Consider the following 18,306-nt stretch of genomic DNA (forward strand, 5'->3'; position numbering starts at 1 on the left):
ATCAGAAGCATACTTTAAGCATATTTGTCTCTACACAAAGCATCCTACATCTACATCCCATCAATGCTCTCACTCACAGTAATGCTGTGCTATGCCTTGTTTATTTCATGCAAGTTATGGTATGGAAAGCAGAGGAGTTAGTGACTAACAGCCTGCTAATGTCCGCTGTGCGTGTCTTCATTATCCCCAAACAGACGAACTTGGGTTGAGATTGAAACTCTGCAATTACAAAGACCAGATAAACAGTGAGCCAAAAAACCAGCACAATGGTCCCTGCTTAATACACAGAATAAAAATGAAGTTTCTAAAATGGATTTTAATTTATTCCTGAGATGACCAAGCACCTGCAAGTTCCTCTCTGAACTGATGATACAAATGAAAGGCTGCACGGCTAGGAAATATTCTATGCCCATCATTCTGATAGTCATTAGCTTACCTATCTGAATATGACATCTCAGTAGAGTATTCAGATACTTGTGGGAAAGGATATCAGTTTGATGTGCTTGATTCCACTGAATAAATTATCAAGGGAAGCAGATGTGACACATGCATTTGCTTCATCTCCTCCAAAGGATCTTAAAAATCAACTCACTGAAAGAAAAGAGGCCATATTCTTGTGAAGACTCAACCTGTACTAGATTCTGCCACATGCCAGGCATCCTTCAAAGAGGCAAGGCATGCTGGGAATATGGATGGGAGATGAACACATCTTTGTCCCACTTACAAGACTACTCTGCATGGACCCCATCTTTAGGTGACTTGTAAAAGCCTTCAGTAAATATAGTAAATTGTAGGATCAAGCCACCTAATGGCACAGCAGGGTAATGACTTGATTAGCAAGCCAGAGGTTGCTGGTTCGAATCCCCGCTGGTGTTTCCCAGACTATCGGAAACACCTTATTGGGCAGCAGTGATATAGGAAGATGCCGAAAGGCATCATCTCACACTGCATGGGAGATGGCAATAGTAAACCCCTCCTGTATTCTACCAAAAGACAACCACAGGGTTCTGAAGTTGCCAGAGTTGACATCGACTTGATGGCACACTCTACTTAGCGAAATGGCATAAATCCTACTGAGAATTATTTAAAGAGTTGCAAAACAAGTATTTTTTAGCTTATGAACACACAAAACAAATAGCTGAGTATCCAGAGACATGTTAAAAATTGTATAGCCTTGTGAATTCATTTATAATGTCTCAAATCTGATGTAATACCATATTAAAAATGTGAAAATTTAAAGCTTTTAAGTGTCAATTACAAGAGGTAAAACTGTGAGTGGCTATAAAGATGGACTTCTGTCAAACCCAACATTGGGATATAATTCTAAGTCAGTTCTAATACAATGTTTTGTAATTTGGCCAATTAAAATAGCAGCTATGGCATCACTGAAAATATACCCATGTAAACAATTGACTTGATCTCTTTCATACGTGTTCCCTTGGCTATGAGAAAGCATTGAACAGAAAACAGTCTTCTATATAACAATACTCAGCTTATATATGGTGTAAATGTGGCAAATGTTTGTGTATGATGCTTGCAAAACTGTGTATATCAGAATGCTCACTATGGGCTGAATAACAATCTTACATTGGAACTAGCCCTTGGGTTGTACCCCAAGTCGTCGTGTGAATGGAACACACTTCCATCTGTGCAAAAAAGGGGAGGCCATTTTCATTTACCCCACCTCTGAAAATCTGCTTCTGACAATCAGTTGGGAGGCTTCCTATAGCAGGGTGGCATGCAGCATAGGGGGTTGCAAACTGAAGAGCAGAAACTGACAAAAATAACACCTACACAAGCAGAACTGCTTTCCATTTGCAGTTAGGATACCACTCCTTGTTTTTAAATTGTGCTTAAGCTTGGTGATTGCTCCTCCTTCCCCCTCCTTAGTGCTGGGTAAGTATTACAGTTTGGAATACCTATACCTTCATAAACCTTTTTCTTCCACTGAGCAGTTCCCAAAGAAGATGAGAAGAAGAAAAAGATTTACAGTGTTTACTATGTTTATTCAGAACAAGTTCTAATGTGCCCAATGGGGTTTGCACCATAGTGCCTGTTTAAGTGTGCAACCTCAGTTATATGACTGCATGCAATCTATTTATAGTAGCAACATCTTTATGTCCTGATGCATATTCACAAAGCCTAAAGGATTACTGTTGTAGGGTGCTGTCTTCTTGCTGACAACAGGTTCTGTTCAATAAAGGGTAGTTTTAAAAGCATACAGCATAAAACAAAACCCCAATTCTACTTAGAAACTACTAACATGTGTGCAAGGCTGAATTCACTGTAAACAACATTTAAAGAGAAATTATATTACTTCTACTAGCTCAGGAATAAAAATAAGAATGACTATCCAGTATTCATTTCACATCCACAAAGAAATCATTAATATTCAACATTACAAGAAGAGCCACGAGGAGCAGAAAATAAGATTAGTAAGTTATAACAGTGCTACATTAAATGACTATTGTTTATTCTTGGCAGTTTGCAGTACTGTACATTAAAAGAGGCATTTAACAGAGGTGGTATTAGAAACTTCCCCAACGTTACGCTCTGCAAATCAGTTATGAAAACACAACTGGATTTAAGCCAGATCAGTTCCATTGATGTTAAGAGGACCAAATGGGCTTAAATTCAAACATCCCTCTTGGCAGCATTGTGGCTTTCAACTTTCCTTGTTTTTGTTAGGGAAAAGAAAGCTTTCCCTACCATCTCTGTGGTATTGGTATGACCTACTAAAGCAACAGCTATCTCAACAATAAGCAAAAAGCACTAGAAGTTGAGTTTGAAGATACAGTACTTAAAATATACTGAGTATTAGGGGAAAGCTCAATGTAATCACTTTTTTATTGTTAAGATATGGCTTACAATACATTACACATAAATTACACTTAAATATTAAAATGTCATTTATTGTGTCCTAGCTGCCTTATTTTAACAAGATAAAATTGAAAACATTTGTTTAAAGTTAAGAAATCAAAGTGGCTTAAAAAATTTTGTCTTAAAAATACAACTAAAATTACATTATTAGCCTAAATAATTTAAGCAAAAAAAGTAACAACATGCCCCATGCTATCTCTGGATTCTGCACAATGATCCAATATAAAGGTTGTTCTTGGATTTATGAAAAAGCATTGAAGAAGGTCTATGTGTGTGACTGGATATAGGCCTCTTATTTTTCTTCATTGAAACATACTTCTCTTCCTTAGGTGGAGGCAAAAGGATTGGTTTCCAAGGTATGGGATTGTAAAAGGCTGGAGCTGGATATGTGTTTCCATCTGGATATCCTGAAATGTTTAGAAAGCACAAACGGTTAATAACTAGAAAGTAGCTGTGCTAACTTTTTCCTTAGAATGGAAATAACTGGTGGATTAACGATAACCTATTTGATAACATTAGTTCCTTGCAGCTGTGATATTTTGAAGATTTAAAAACTTTGTGATTTTAAAATGGAACTTTACACAAGACAGTATACTTAAAAACAAACCACCAAACAACACGATGCCTACAAATCATTCTTCCAGCACTTGTCTACACTCAGAAGAGTTCTTTTATATATTAAATGAATCCAGACTTACTCTCCCCAATGCAAGGCTGATTGTGTTCACATGTAAATGTACACACAAACACACATACATTTAGCATATTTAGCAAAAGAGGAATTATGTGGTCCAGACTGTTTCTGATCCAATGTGACTTTCTTCACCTAAAGGATGAAGAACTGAGGATTCATCTCACTTCACATTATTTTTTAATTTTTTTATCAGATTTGTAAACTGCTCCAAACTTTTGTCTCTGGGCAGTTAACAATAGCATAAAACAAGTTAAAAACTTATACAAAAACTTAAAACAATTTAACAATTTAAAAAAATTTAGGAAGCAGAGAAATCTTGGGCGAAAAGATGGGTTTTCAGGTGTTTTTTGAAAATTGCCAGAGATGGGGAGGATCGTGTCTCAGCAGGGAGCGCATTCCACAGTCTCGGGGCAGAGACTGTAAAGGCCTGTCTCTGTGTAGCCACCAAACGAGTTGGCGGTAACTGGAGACGGATCTCCTCTGATGACCTCAATGGGTGGTGGGGCTTGTAGTGAAGAAGACGCTCTCTTAAATACCAAGGGCCTAAGCCATTTAGAGCTTTATAAGTTATAATTAGCACTTCGTATTTTGTCTGGAAACCTATTGGCAGCCAGTGTAGCTCTATCAGTAAAAGAGTAACGTGGTCTGTCCAAGATAACCCAGAGACCAACCTGGCTGCCGCATTCGCAACCAACTGGAGTTTACGGGCTACGTACAAAGGCAGCCCCACATAGAGCTCATTACAGAAGTCAAGTCTGGAGGTTACCAACAGATGTACCACTGTTTTGAGGCCACTGATCTCGAGAAACGGGCACAGCTGGCATATCAGCTGGAGCTGACAGAAAGCACCCCTGGCCACCGCCTCAACCTGAGAAACCAGGGAGAGGTGTGAATCCAGAATTACTCCCAGACTGCGAACCTGTTCCTTTTGGGGAAGTGTGACCCCATCTAGAACAGATAGATCAAAATCGTCTCTAGAGTTCTGACCCTGCACAATAAGTACCTCCATCTTATCTGGATTCAGCTTCAGTTTATTCTCCCTCATCCAGCCCATTACTCCTTCCAGGCAGGCATTTAGGGAGGATATGCCATCTTCTGAAGAAGTTGACATGGAGAAGTAGATCTGGGTGTCATCAGCGTACTGGTAACACCCAGCTCCAAATCCCCTGATGATCTTTCATGTAGATGTTAAAAAGCACTAGAGAGTACGGAGCCTTGAGGGACACCATACTTAAGCTCAGATTTTGAAGAATCTCCAATCGACACCATCTGGAATCCGGAATCCACCCCCAACACCCTCAGATGTTCCAGAAGGATACTATGGTTGATAGTATCGAAAGCCACCAATAGATCCAAAAGGACCAACAGAGTCACACTTCCTCTGTCAATTCCCAATTGGAGATCATCCATCAGGCCGACCAAGGCAGTCTCCACCCCATAGCCCGCCCAAAAACCAGTTTGAAATGGGTCTAGATAATCAGTTTCCTCCAAGACCGCCTGGAGCTGAGAGGCCACCACCCTCTCAGACCTTGCCCAGCCATGGGAGGTTGGAAACAGGCCTATAATTGCTCAACTCTGAGGGATCTAATGCAGGCTTCTTTAGAAGAGGTCTAATGATTGCCTCCTTAAGACAAGGAGGCATCCTGCCCTCCCTCAGAGAAGTATTTATGATTTAGAAGCAAAGTGACATATGTGTGTCTGAAATGTTTAATTTCTGTTTTAATTTGTTTTATGTTGCTGTAAACTGCTGAGACACAGAAGTTTGGGGTGGAGTACAAATATAATAAATAAATAAAATAAACAAAATTAATGAGAACACACAAAATACAAGTGGCCCTTGTTATCTGTGGAGATTCCGTTCTCAGCTACAATCGTGGATAAAGCAACTGCAGATAAGGAGACCTAGAGGCTATGGGAATTGAGGGGGTTAAGTTCTTGGAGGTTAAAGAAGTGCTTTAAAAGACTGATAAAGGCAGAAATAATATAATTAAAGTGCCGTACCATGCTCTGCGGGTCTCCAGCCTTTCAGCAATGCCCGCCAAACCCTCAGTTTCAGTGATTTAATCACAAAAAATTGCGGGAATAAAAAAAAAAATTTTTTTTTAACAAGAGGACCACAAATGGCTCCTCTCAGGAAAATGGTGGCTGGAAATGACCTCTGAGTTCATTTCTGGCCACCTAGGAACTGCGGATAGGCGAATTCCTACCTTTAAAAAAGCGTTATATCAAGGTCAGGTCTCCATTGCCCGACTGTGTATATGCAAAACCACAGGTGTTGGGGCTGCGGGTAATGAGGGCCACCTATAAAATACAGGTTACTGCTAAAATCTTATTCACAGGCTGCTTTGATACATATTGTAATTTTCACATTACTTTTTCTATTAATGTTCAGGAAGCAATTCTGTAGGTGAGACTCACTCACAACCTGAATGAATGTGTGCCATGAATTTGATGTTACAATCTCAATTGTAATGCTATTCAATATTCCATAAACACATTTTAGAATACTTCTGGGTTAAATTTGAAATATTTTATCTAAACCACACTTTTGCCCTCTAAAACTTGCAATGGAGACTCTGTCAGACCTTTTCCTTGTTGCATGGTATGTAGGGCATTATGTATGTGTCAGCCTCTCAGATCTGTTGTATAATGTCTCATAGCCTATCATATCAATGAGACATGTATATTGTGATTTTCTTTTACTGGTCTTTGACCATAGTCAAGATTACACACACCCCATATCAATAACCCTAGATAAGTCACTCAGTAATTCACTTGCAGTCTTAGAAAATTAAACTTACATGCCATCTTGGCAGAATAAACTTAAATTCTTATAGGCTTGTAGTTCTCTTAAGGAAAGTTAGATTATCATCAAGGACTGTATCAACTCAAACGCCACCAATGGCTTGTAACTCGTGAATTTGTCATCTTGTTCCTATTTTTTCAAGGACCTTTTTGTGCAGGGGTCACATTTACTAATATAAAGAATTATTCACTCTTAAGTGTTCATGTGCTCTGCTTGTATTCTTCTCATCCTGTCACATACATTTCAACAGTTTTAGCAGGTTTGGAGGACTTGGTCCCCCGTCCTCTCAAAAAACCAGTACATGACAATGGTAGCTTTCACCAACAGGAAAACTTCTGATATGACATACTTTTTCAATCCTGGGTTTTCTTAACATAATTGTTTACTTATAAAAGCACAGGGTTAAAAAAAAAATACTAGTATTTCAAATAAGATTAACAAGTGAACAAGCAGCAAACATTGAGCTGTTTGCTTTTAACCAATATGTGTAATGCAACTATGGAGCTTGTTGTTTAAACATGCCATATTTAACAGTTAACTTAAAGTTGTCTTTAAAACTAATTGCTGCTTCTCAGGTTTTTAGAGTTTTTCCAACTACAGGCCAGCCTGTAGGGGAGAAGGTCCCCTACATAGTTACCCGTTACCAAGCGGTTAGATACTAGCTGTGCTTTCTGAGCATGAATCTTCAAATAGGGAGGGGCCTTCTTCCTAGCCTGGCAGTACTTTAGGAGACCTTCCCAGTCTGGAGGTGACACTTATGAGGGATTTTGTGTGAACCTACTAGAAGAAGAAAGTGGATTTTACGAATTTTAAAATGAGCAGCTACCAAAATAAAGTTAACATTTATAGTCTGGTTTAACACAAACTATAGACCATTATCATGTACAAATATTGTCAAATTCTGTGCAATATCTACAACTAAATCACAAGCAGAGCTGCAGAGAAATTACCCAGCAGTTGCCTTTAAAAAAGAAATCTCATCAGTGTAACAGTTTTATTGGCTGTGCTTCTCAAAATGGCAAGGCTGAAAGCCCGTTTATTTTAATCATTGCTTAATTTTTATCACTCTTTCTCACAGAAGGGAAAACATTCCTTTTGGGCTATACCTAAATTATGATAGGAGGAATGTGTTCCCCTTGCCATGGCAATCCTCTGTCCGGCAAGAAATTTCAACACATATTTCATTGGGGTGGTCGAAACAAAGTCTGGAATATGTTCCATTGTGTGAAGGAAACTGGGAAGAATATTTTAAATAAATCACTTAGACAAGTGATGGCAGCTGTCAGCAAATAATGATGTCTGAACAACAAAGCAGGAAAGAAATATGCATCATCATTTATAAACAGAACAATCTAAAAGAGCAACTGGTTTTTTGTCTGGTGTGCTGTTTAGTGTTCAGAAAGAACAGCACTGTTCCCCAGCAAATAATTTTTAGGTTAACATTTGTGTAACTGCAACACATTTAGAAAATAATAATTTAGAAAAGAATGAAGGAGGAAATGTACTTTAAACGACAGGTTCATTTATGTTAATTTTAAATCCTTCTGCAAAGGACACAAACACAAATAGCTTGCTTTTCTAACAGAAATAGCTTCCTTGAAAAATGGGCAAGAGCTAAGAGAGAGAGACTGGAATCTGACACCTAAGCTTCCATACTGAGTCTCTACAGGACTATAGTCTGAATTACACCTAGTTAAAGATTAGTTCTCCACTTACAAAAATGAGCTTTTGTTTGATTTAACAGAGGAGCCACTTTTAGGACTGGAAAGACCAATATAGGAAAAAATTGAGCCAGGAGAATGCTCATTAGGTATGAAAACAGTTTACTGTAGTGAGCTCTATACAGTTCAGATATGAAATATTTAAAGGGGACTGTAAAAACATTCAAATAAAGAGTAACAAAAGGCTTGCCATATTGTCCTCTTTACCATGAAATACAGTAAAAATTTCTAGAACCAACCCTGAGTAATTTGAATTTGCTTATACCTTTGATACTCTCCTATTAGGCAAAAGGCACCCAAAGCCAAAGATGATAGCTGACGTCCAGATGAATGTTGTGCTGGATGAAAAATGTTCTGTGCCTGCAACAGGGGCAGGTGGTTTTTGCTGATGTTCCCTTCCCTCTGCAGCCACATGTACCTCCCAAAAGTATGTCCCCTCTTGAAAATATTTTAAGAGTCCCACAAAAGTCACCCTTTCCCCCCTTGTACAGGCAGAATATCTTTTAGCCAGCTCAACAGTTAGTTGGCATGTCCGCTGGTGGCTATGTTTGTCTTGTCAGCTTTGAAGATCAAGCATAAGATGCAGGAGGTGAAAGATGGGAGTTGTAAAAATCTGAAATGGCACTCTCTCTGCTCTGCCTTTTTTGGACTGAATACATATTCAAAATCAGTTTTTGGACAATTTATGTATATTCTGGTATAGGTGATATTTTGTGGCATTGTTTAGTTTTGACCTGTTTTGTGTTTTTGTATTGATTTGTGTGGTTGGTATTGTGCTAGTGACCTATTTTTTCTTCTCCTTCGCTGGATCTATTATTGTATCTTATAGAAAAATGTAAACAGCTTAAGGAACCTTTTGATGCAAAGGTGGATTTAGACACTGATAAATAAATGCAAGAGCCTTTCATAACAGAATAGTGTTCCAATATAGTGTACCAATATATTTCACTGACCAAAATGAATTAATGAATTATTTCAAAAGCATAAGCCATCCAGTGATGAGGATGTTATGGAACAACAAAGAACATAAATGCTCCTTAACGTGGGAACATCTAACTTTTGTGGTCTGTCCATAGCAACGTTTGTGGATATATAAGGAATTTAGCACAATATTATTTTAAATAAAACCTCTGAAAAACAAAATAGGTATCAGAAAACCAATACTGCCACATGATTTAAGAAAATGCTATGTTTGTCTGTTTAGTACAGATACAAACCAGTATGCTTCCCATTGTCATAGGCATAGCCAGCTGATGCAGGGCGGGGCTTGTTTCTAGAATTTTGCAGCCATTCTTTAAACATCTTCTCAGATTTTTCTTTTTTCTCCTGTAATTCAGCTTCCCGTTGTCTTTCTTTTTCCTACAAATAGAGGAAAGCCAAGCAAGTCAAAATCTTTTACAACATCTACCATGGTTCTCCCAACAGCTTGTTCATTGCCCCTGTAACTGATCAATTTGGGCACAAGTTAACCTAGCCAAAGTTAAGCATGGGCATAGCACACAGTGGAGAAAAAGTGGAATACAGTCATCCCAAGAAGGCCAACAAGTAAGACAAGCACCACACTAAAGGACACAAGAAAAATTCTAGCTAACTTTCCTAACAGAAGGAAAATTAATTCCAAACCAGAGAATGGCTTACACTCCAGATAGGATACAAACTCCAGTTATAATCCCTTTCCAAAGTAAAAGCATTTATCCCTGTAGCACGTTCACAGAACATTCAGTGCCTTCTTGCCAATCACAGCAAACACTGAAAAGGGAAGAGTCCCCAGTTGCCTAGTCCTTTGGGTCTTTCCCCACCCTAAAACTCTCAAATGAGGTAATAGCTTAAAAAGGATGGCCTTCATTATTTAGCCATGGAGGGCAATCAAAAAACCTTTACCCCTCCAATAATCAGAAATTGGGGGTCATCATACTATCTCTATAAAATGGACAATTTAAGGCTGAATTAACCCAAAGTCTTATCTATTATTTATTTTGAAGAGTTGGTTGCTTGTTTGGAGTATACTAAAGTCATACTTGATGATGACTTACAGATACCAAATTTTGTATACACAATCTTGCCACTGAAATTTTAAAAGGAAAATTGTGGATATAATCATATTTTCATTATTATTCTGAACACATTTTAAACACTCAGTCAGATCAATAATTCCAAAATGGCATCATGCCCAAGAGAAGCAGAAGATCTCTGATTCAAATTAACGGATTCAAATTGACTATCTATGGTAATTATTCAATAAAATAAAGTCCCCCTGCTAACTGAGCAAAGAGGCACCTTTTAAAGTGGTGATTCTCTTTATTTAGCTGGGAGAGAGCAACTGGCACTATCCGTCCCCAGCACAGCATTCCTCCAATGGCTGTTGCTGGTGTCTCTCTTAGGTTTCCTTTTTAGATTGTGTGTCCTTTTGGGGACAGGGGTCCATTTTATTATTATTAATTTGATTTCTATACCGCCATTCCAAAAATGGCTCAGGTCGGTTTACACAGAGAAATAATAAATAAGTAAAATGGATCCCTGTCCCCAAAGGGCTCACAATCTAAAAAGAAACATAAGATAGACACCAGCAACAGTCACTGGAGGTACTGTGCTGGGGGTGGATAGGGCCAGTTATTATTTATTTATATCTATGTAAACTATTTTGGGAACTTGTGTTGAAAAGCGGTATATAAATATAAGTCATATTCATATATAATGTACGAAGCTGAAATCCTAAAAAAATTCAAACTGTTCTCTTTTGCAAGCATATGAATAAAAGATTATAATACACAGTGATGGCCCTTGAAAAGCAGTATTTATGACCCATTCTATATATCAACTTAGTTATCGTGGGGGTATTCCCCCCCCCCCGGTTTTCTCCCCTGCACCCCAAATCAGTATACAGTTTAAATAGCCATTCTTCCCACTTGCTCCATCCACTCTCATCTCTTGTGCCATTTCTTTAAACCTCCCTGCACATCATTTGGGAAGTGAGGAGATGGATTACACATCCCTGCATTTCTCAGTTGATGCACAGGGAAGTTTGAAGTATAAATAGCCATTCTCCCCATGCAGGTTGTTTCATCCACTCTCACTGTGAGTGTGCATTGCTTAGCCAAGGAGCCTAACCTCATTTTGGGGGTTACGTCAAGCACTAGGGTTGTGCACAATCCCATTCAGAGTCCCTTTTAAGGGTCTCCGAACAGGTTTGAAGGTGGAGGGGGACACACTTTAAGGGCAGGGGAGGATGCACTTACCCCTCCCTCCACTTTCCCCCCCACCAGCGCTCCATTTTTCAAGGCTCCTTCAGGGCGGCAGAATACCTCCCTGCCACCCCATCCCCTTTGTCTGCAAGTACCCAGAAATACTAGGTGTGCGTGCACGTCACGCTCACATCAGTCCAACATGTGCGCACATGAGTGCAATGTGCATGCACATGCACCTGGCATGCGCACGTACACCCTGTACTTCCGGGCAAAGAGGGGACGGGGCGGCAGGGAGGTATGCTGCCACCCTGAACGAGCCTTGAAAAACAGAGTGCCGGTGAGGGGAAAGTAGAGGGAGGGATAAGTGCACACTCCCCCACCCTTAAAATGCACCCCCCCCGGTTCCGTGCTCATCCTTATCAAGCACCCCAGCACCATGGTTTCCACAAACACTACCCCCACAATATTAGAGGGATTCCTGGATTTCATTTCTTGAACTTTCCTAGCTGTGTAATCTATGCAAAACAACACTGCCTGGTCAACAACGGGCCTTACCTAATAGTTTAATCTAAATTATTATGAACCATAATATCAGTCCATTTTCTCTACAACTCTTTACAAACATCAGTCTACAATAAATAATGGACAAATGGACTCATGCAGTGAACATAACACTTGCTAGGCCCCTTATATTTTGTACACTGATATCTATTCTGTTACAAAATGGAAAAGAAATGGTTCTAAACTGGGACATGAAATACATTTTAAAAATTGCCAAAAGATGCCAAAATATTTTCTCTCATTGATCTGTGAAGGCAAATGTTAATTAATTGTCAATATTGAAAGGGAAGGCACTATTGGCTTACTTTTAAGACTCTTTTAATTATGATGCATTACTGTAATAGGGAATGAAAAAGAAAATGTAGTTGATTAATACACTGGCTAAAAGACACAAGGTCAGTCTGCTAATGAGGCCAACTGAACAGTTGTCAAGTGGCAGATTGGTGCAGCAGTGAATTGTCCACCTGCACTGACTAGCTCCCTGACATGGAGCCTCTTGCACCTGGTGGCATCAGCCATCCTCATCACCTCTGCCACCTTCTCTCCCTCATCTCCCCTGGCCCTTTACAAAAGGCAGAGGAGGAGGAAATGGAGCAACATAAAGTATCCTTAGACAATTCCTGCTGCTCTGTGCCCCCCGTCTTTTCAAAAGGCATGGTGGGAGTCAGGATGAGAAAGGGCGGGAGCAGCAGCAACTTCCAATTTAGAGTTCATTATTGAAGGAAACTGGGTGGGTAGCAATCAGTGGGAAGAGTGGTGGGAAGGGTGGGTAGGACTGTGGGCATATAGGTGAGCAATTGGTTGGGGCTGAAGGGATGTTGAAACTATAGACAAGGTGGTAGACAAGTAACTGGTGGTGCTGGAAGGATGGCTGGAGGAAAACTGGCAGGAATATGGATGGAGGCAGCAGCAGCTCACCAAACTATTAGCAGGGCTTGGGCCAGGCATGAAAAGACAGATCAACACAAATATGTTGAGTACCTCAGTTTTAACCAATGCATACTTCATGACCAAGTCAGTTTCTCAGTCTGGCAGCCTAGAAGGAGGACAACATATACCTTCTCTTCCTTCTTCTTCTGGACCTCTTCGGTTTTCTTTTTCTTTAGCCATTCTTCATACATTTCTCTTGCTTTTTCCTTCAATTGTGCTTTCTCAAGTTCTTTGGCTGCTTTTTCAGCCATCTCTTTGCTGAGTTTGCGTTCCCTTTCTCTTCTCTCCTATAGAAAATGGATATGATAATAGTAAACATTTTAGAGAACACAGCCACATTGAAATTTTCTTAAAGGTTTCTGAACATTTCACAACAGTGCTTAAACTATCAGGTATGATCAAAAGTATCCTAAGAACATGTTGCTGCACGAGGCTACTCTCAATGCAACGCCAGGAAGAGAAGTTGAAGTACTTCTGCTCCATTACATGTTCTTATATCATAACTAAACAGCTAGGGTACCAAAAGTTCCAGCAACAACAATAAGGACTAACCCATGTGGCTTCAGATAAATCTGGGATCGAAGCAGGAAAGAAGAGTCACAGTGTTCTTAAACCACCACAACGTGAGAGGCTGACAACTGAACAAGTGCAAATACAAATGCCACAGGGAAAATAAGGAGGGCAGAACTCTGGCACAGGTGATCCTGCAAATCAAGCAGCAAGTGGCTTTGCCCTGCCTAATAGCATGGCTTCTAGCACTTTACAAAGCAGGATTGCTAAGAATGATCCAACTGCTGCCTCCAGCCCCAACCAGAGAAGCAGCACTGTGTACTCATTATTTCAGGAACCCTCCAGAATTCCTTGGACTTGAAGTTATACACTCCCAAATCAAATCAGCTAGGAATAACTAAGTCCTGGGTGAAAGACAAATAGGGCTTGCCCCAGCCTCCAATGAGAATAAAGAACTAGGGCTTTGTTGGGGTGCCATTGTACCTATAGGGAGAACAGAGAAACTTCCATCCAAGACAAGATTCTCAAGGATTGTCAGTATGAAAGCTTACTGACTCCAGCAATAATGAATTATTCAAGAATGGACACATATGAACTGGACATTAAAAACCATTTTTTGACTAGAGAGTTTTAAAAATAGCAAATCCATTAAAAACAATAACACCCCACATATTTCTGGTGGATGACATTTTGCCCAGTGGTGACTTAACCATGGTTACATGTATGTGCATATACTCAGTAAACCATCATCAGAAATGCCTTTCTAAAGGATGAAGAAAATCTTACCATGCTTCTACATCTGAACAGAAATCTAGAAAAACATGGGAGGGGTAAGATTCTCCTCAGCGTATGGCAGAATAATAGAGATGGCCAGCTTACATACACACCTTGGTATGATAACCCTTGATAAACGGTCACCTGAAATACCTCCGGATATGGATTTAAGTAGAAATAAGCTCATGTCAGGACAATTTGAGAGAAGAGTGCCAAAACCCGCTAACAGACATGTGCGATTTTGCATTGTTCATTGCCAGTGCTATCTTGCTTTTCAGAAAGGTGTGGAAAATTCTTCCATAGAATTCCCATGAAGTATTACCTGGATATTTTTAGACCCTCATCAGTGCCTCATCCTCTATAAGTTTTAGCACCAAGTCTACCCTTAAGGTCTCAGAAGCTTTACTAGGCAATTTTAAACTGGGTTAAAAATCATCCTGTGTTATAATATTCATTCATTCAAAATATTTATATTCCTTCTCTCCAGTACAATACTGCTCACAACAGTAACACAACAGCAGTATAAAATTTAAAATAGCAAAACAAATAAAACAGTGTAGAATAAAACCAATTCAACCAGACCAAATTAAAAATTAAAAACCCATCAGACTGTACTCAAACATTAAAAAGTCTCTCTAAAAAAGGGAAAAAACAAACACAAAAACAAAAAAACCCCACCAACACAAAAACCTAAGGGAGGGTACATGGCAAAGCTCTTCTGGAAGGGCACTCCAGAGCTGAGGGGCTCCAATGGGCAAGGTCCTGTCTCACCCTGACAACCAAATCTCAGACAATGGTGGGACTGTGAGCAGGGCTTGAGGTGATGAGTGAAGGACCCTGGCAGATACGCATGGGCGATGTGGTCCAGCAGATACCCCTGCTTTAAGCTGTGTAGGGCTTTGAAGTTCAAAACCAGCACTTTGTATCTAGTCCAGGAGCCAACTGGCAACCAGTGACGCTGCCTCAGGATGGGTGCAATAGTTGAGAAGTGACTAGTGCCCACGAGAATCCTTGTGGCAGTATTATGGACCAGCTGAAGGATCTAAACAGTTTTCAATGGCCATGGTATCCTTGTAGAAAGCACTGCAGTAATCCAATCTGGATGTCACTAGTGCATAAGTAACTGAGGTCAGGTCTGACTTCTCCAAGTAGAGTTGCAGCTGGCATACCATCCATAGCTAGTAAAAGTCATTCCTACACGCTGCTGCCACCTGAGACTCCAAGGATAGCATCAGGTACAGAAACCCTCCCCAGCTGCAAACTTGGTCTTTCATGGGGAGCATGACCTCAACCAGGACCAGATTTATCTCATCACTCAGATAAACTGTTTTACTGACTTGTAGCACTTTCATCTTATCTGGATTAAGTTTCAGTTTCTTTGCCCTTATGCAATCTAGAAGAGCCTGCAGACACTGATTAAAGACATCCACTGCCACCCTGGCTGACTTAAATGATAGGAAGAGCTGGGTATATAATCAGTATACTGATGATACTGCAACCCATGTCCAGGGATCTGTACTGGGACCAGTGCTCTTTAACTTGTTCATAAATGATCTAAAAGTCATGGTAAGCAGCGAAGTGGCCAAAGTGACACTAAACTATTTAGGGCAATCAATCAAATAAATAGTAAAATTCACAGCAGATTGTGAGGAGCTCCAAAAAGATCTCACCAAACTGGGTGAGTGGATGACAAAATGGCAAATGTGATTCAATGTAAGCAAGTGTAAAGTGATGCATATAGGGGCAAAAAACGCCAACTTAATATATATGCTGATAGGATCTGAGCTGTCAGTGACATAACCAGAAAGAGATCTTGGGGTCATCCCAAGAAACTGAAGGTCGGGAAAATTAGGACCGACAAGAGGAAGTATTTTTTTCACACAGCATAATTATGGAAGTCTTTGCCACGAGTTGTGGTGATGGTCACAAGTTTGGATGGATTTAAAAGAGGCTTAGACAAATTCATGGAGGACAAGCCTATCAATGGATACTAGTCTGGTGGCTATAGGCAACCTCCAGCCTCAAAGACCTGATGCCCCTGAATACCAGTTGCAGGGGAGCAACAGCAAGAGAGAGGGCATGCCCTCACCCCTGGCCTGTGAGCTCCCCAGAGGCAACTGGTAGGCCACTGTGTGAAACAGGATGCTGGACTAGATAGACCTTGGGCCTAATCCAGCAGACTATCCTTTTGATCACTCACAGTGGTTTCATGTAGATGTTGAAGATCATGGGGGACAGAATAGAACCCCATGGAACCCCATAGACCAATGGCCAAGGGGTAGAGTAGGCATCCCCTAGCACCAACACCTTCTGGGTGCAACCCCCAAGGTAGGACTGAAGCCACTGTATCATGGTTTCCCCCAACCCGTAGAGGTGGCCCAGAAGGATACTATGGTCAATGGTATTGGAAGGCACTGAGAGGTTTAGGAGAATCAATAGGTTCACATTCCTCATCTATTTCCTGGAATAGGTCATCCACCAGGGCAACCAAGGTAGGTTCTATCTCAGGTTCCATCTCATAAGGAGAACAGAAATGAACACAAACTGGCAAAAGAAATGCAAGGTGACAGTAAGGGAGGAAAAAAGAGAGTCTGAGGAACATTTAACTAAAAGCATCAAGGGGAATAATCAAAAACTTCTTTAAATACATCAGATGCAGGAAACCTGCCAAAGAGGCAGTTGGACCTTTCGATAATGAGGGAGTGAAAGGGATTATTAAGAAACATAGGGAGGTTGCAGAGAAGCTAAATGAGTTCTTTGTGTCTGTCTTCACGGCAGAGGATAGTGAGCATATACCTGTTCCTGAAATTGGCTTTTAGGGATGGAGGCTAAAGAACTGACTCAGACAGCAATGACAAAAGATGATGTTCTAAACTCTCTGGAAAAACTGAAAACTAGCAAATCACCAGGGCTGGACGGCATCCATCCAAGAGTCCTCAAAGAACTCAGAGGTGAAATTGTTGACCTCCTTGCTAAAATATATAACTTATCCCTGCAATCAGGCTCTGTACCGGAGGACTGGAAAGTAGCAAATGTAACACTGATTTTCAAAAAGGGATCCAGGGGCGAAAATTGCAGGCCAGTTAGCTTAATGTTTGTTCCAGGCAAATTGATGGAAAGCATCCTCAAGAATAAAATTGTAACGCACATAGAAGAACAGGTCCTGCTGCGAGAGAACCAGCATGGCTTCTGCAAAGGGGAATCTTGCCTCACCAACCTTTTGGAGTTCTTTGAGAATGTCAACAAGTGTGTGGATCAAGGTGATCCAGTTGACATAGTATACCTGGATTTCCAAAAAGCTTCTGACAAAGTTCCTCATCAAAGACTCCTGAGAAAACTTAGCAGTCATTGGATAAGGGGACAAGTACATGTGTGGACTGCTAACTGGTTGAAGGACAGGAAACAGAGGGTAGGTATAAATGGAGAGTTTTCACAATGGAAGGAAGTAAGAAGTGGGGTCCCCCAGGGATCTGTACTGGGACCGCTGCTTTTTAATTTATTCATAAATGATCTAGAAGTAGGGGTAAGCAGTGAGGTGGCCAAATCTGCAGATACCACCAAACTTTTTCGGGTAGTGAAATCCAAAACAGATTGTGAGGAGCTCCAAAAGGATCTATCCAAACTAGCGGAGTGGGCGACAAAATGGAAAATGCGGTTCAGTGTTGGCAAATGTAAAGTGATGCACATTGGGACAAAAAACTCAACTTCAAGTATACGCTGATGGGATCTAAGCTGTCAGTGACTGATCAAGAGAGGGATCTTGGGGTCATGGTGGACAGCTCGTTGAAAGTGTCTACTCAAAAAGGCCAATTCCATGCTAGGGATCATTAGGAAGGGGGTTGAAAATAAAACTAATATTATAATGCTCTTATACAAAACTATGGCGTGCCCACACCTGGAGTACTGTGTACAATTCTGGTCACCACATCTAAAAAAGGACATTGTCGAACTGGAAAAGGTGCAGAAGAGGGCAACCAAGATGATCAGGGGCCTAGAGCACCTTTTTTTATGAGGCAAGGCTACAACACCTGGGGCTATTTTTTCCAAACTAGAAAAAAGACGACTGAGTGGAGACATGATAGAAGTCTATAAAATCATGCATGGAGTGGAGAAAGTGGATAGAGAGAAATTCTTCTCCCTCTCTCATAACATTAGAACCAGGGGTCATCCCATGAAATTGATCGATGGGTAATTTAGGACCAGCAAACGGAAGTATTTTTTTCACACACTGTGTAATCAACTTGT

The 18,306-nt window shown here is 40.4% G+C and overlaps 1 protein-coding gene across 4 annotated transcripts in view; it reads right to left on the minus strand.

Annotated features, from left to right (window-relative positions):
- Positions 1–82: 82 nt before the first annotated feature.
- The window catches only part of CCDC34 (coiled-coil domain containing 34), a 42,713-nt gene continuing 24,489 nt past the window's right edge, over positions 83–18,306 (minus strand). For 3 of the 4 annotated variants that reach the window (XM_053286067.1, XM_053286066.1, XM_053286068.1), the window contains exons 5-7: positions 12,906–13,064; positions 9,319–9,460; positions 2,453–3,287 (exon numbers count right to left, since the gene is read on the minus strand). In XM_053286067.1, the coding sequence (XP_053142042.1) occupies positions 3,073–3,287; positions 9,319–9,460; positions 12,906–13,064 (516 nt within the window). In that variant the 3' untranslated portion in view covers positions 2,453–3,072. Of the gene's footprint in view, positions 220–2,452; positions 3,288–9,318; positions 9,461–12,905; positions 13,065–18,306 lie in introns of those variants that run through there. The other variant, XM_053286069.1, reaches the window with a different exon arrangement.

This window comes from Hemicordylus capensis, chromosome 1, assembly GCF_027244095.1.
Source record: "Hemicordylus capensis ecotype Gifberg chromosome 1, rHemCap1.1.pri, whole genome shotgun sequence".
Classification (NCBI taxonomy): Eukaryota; Metazoa; Chordata; class Lepidosauria; order Squamata; family Cordylidae; genus Hemicordylus; species Hemicordylus capensis.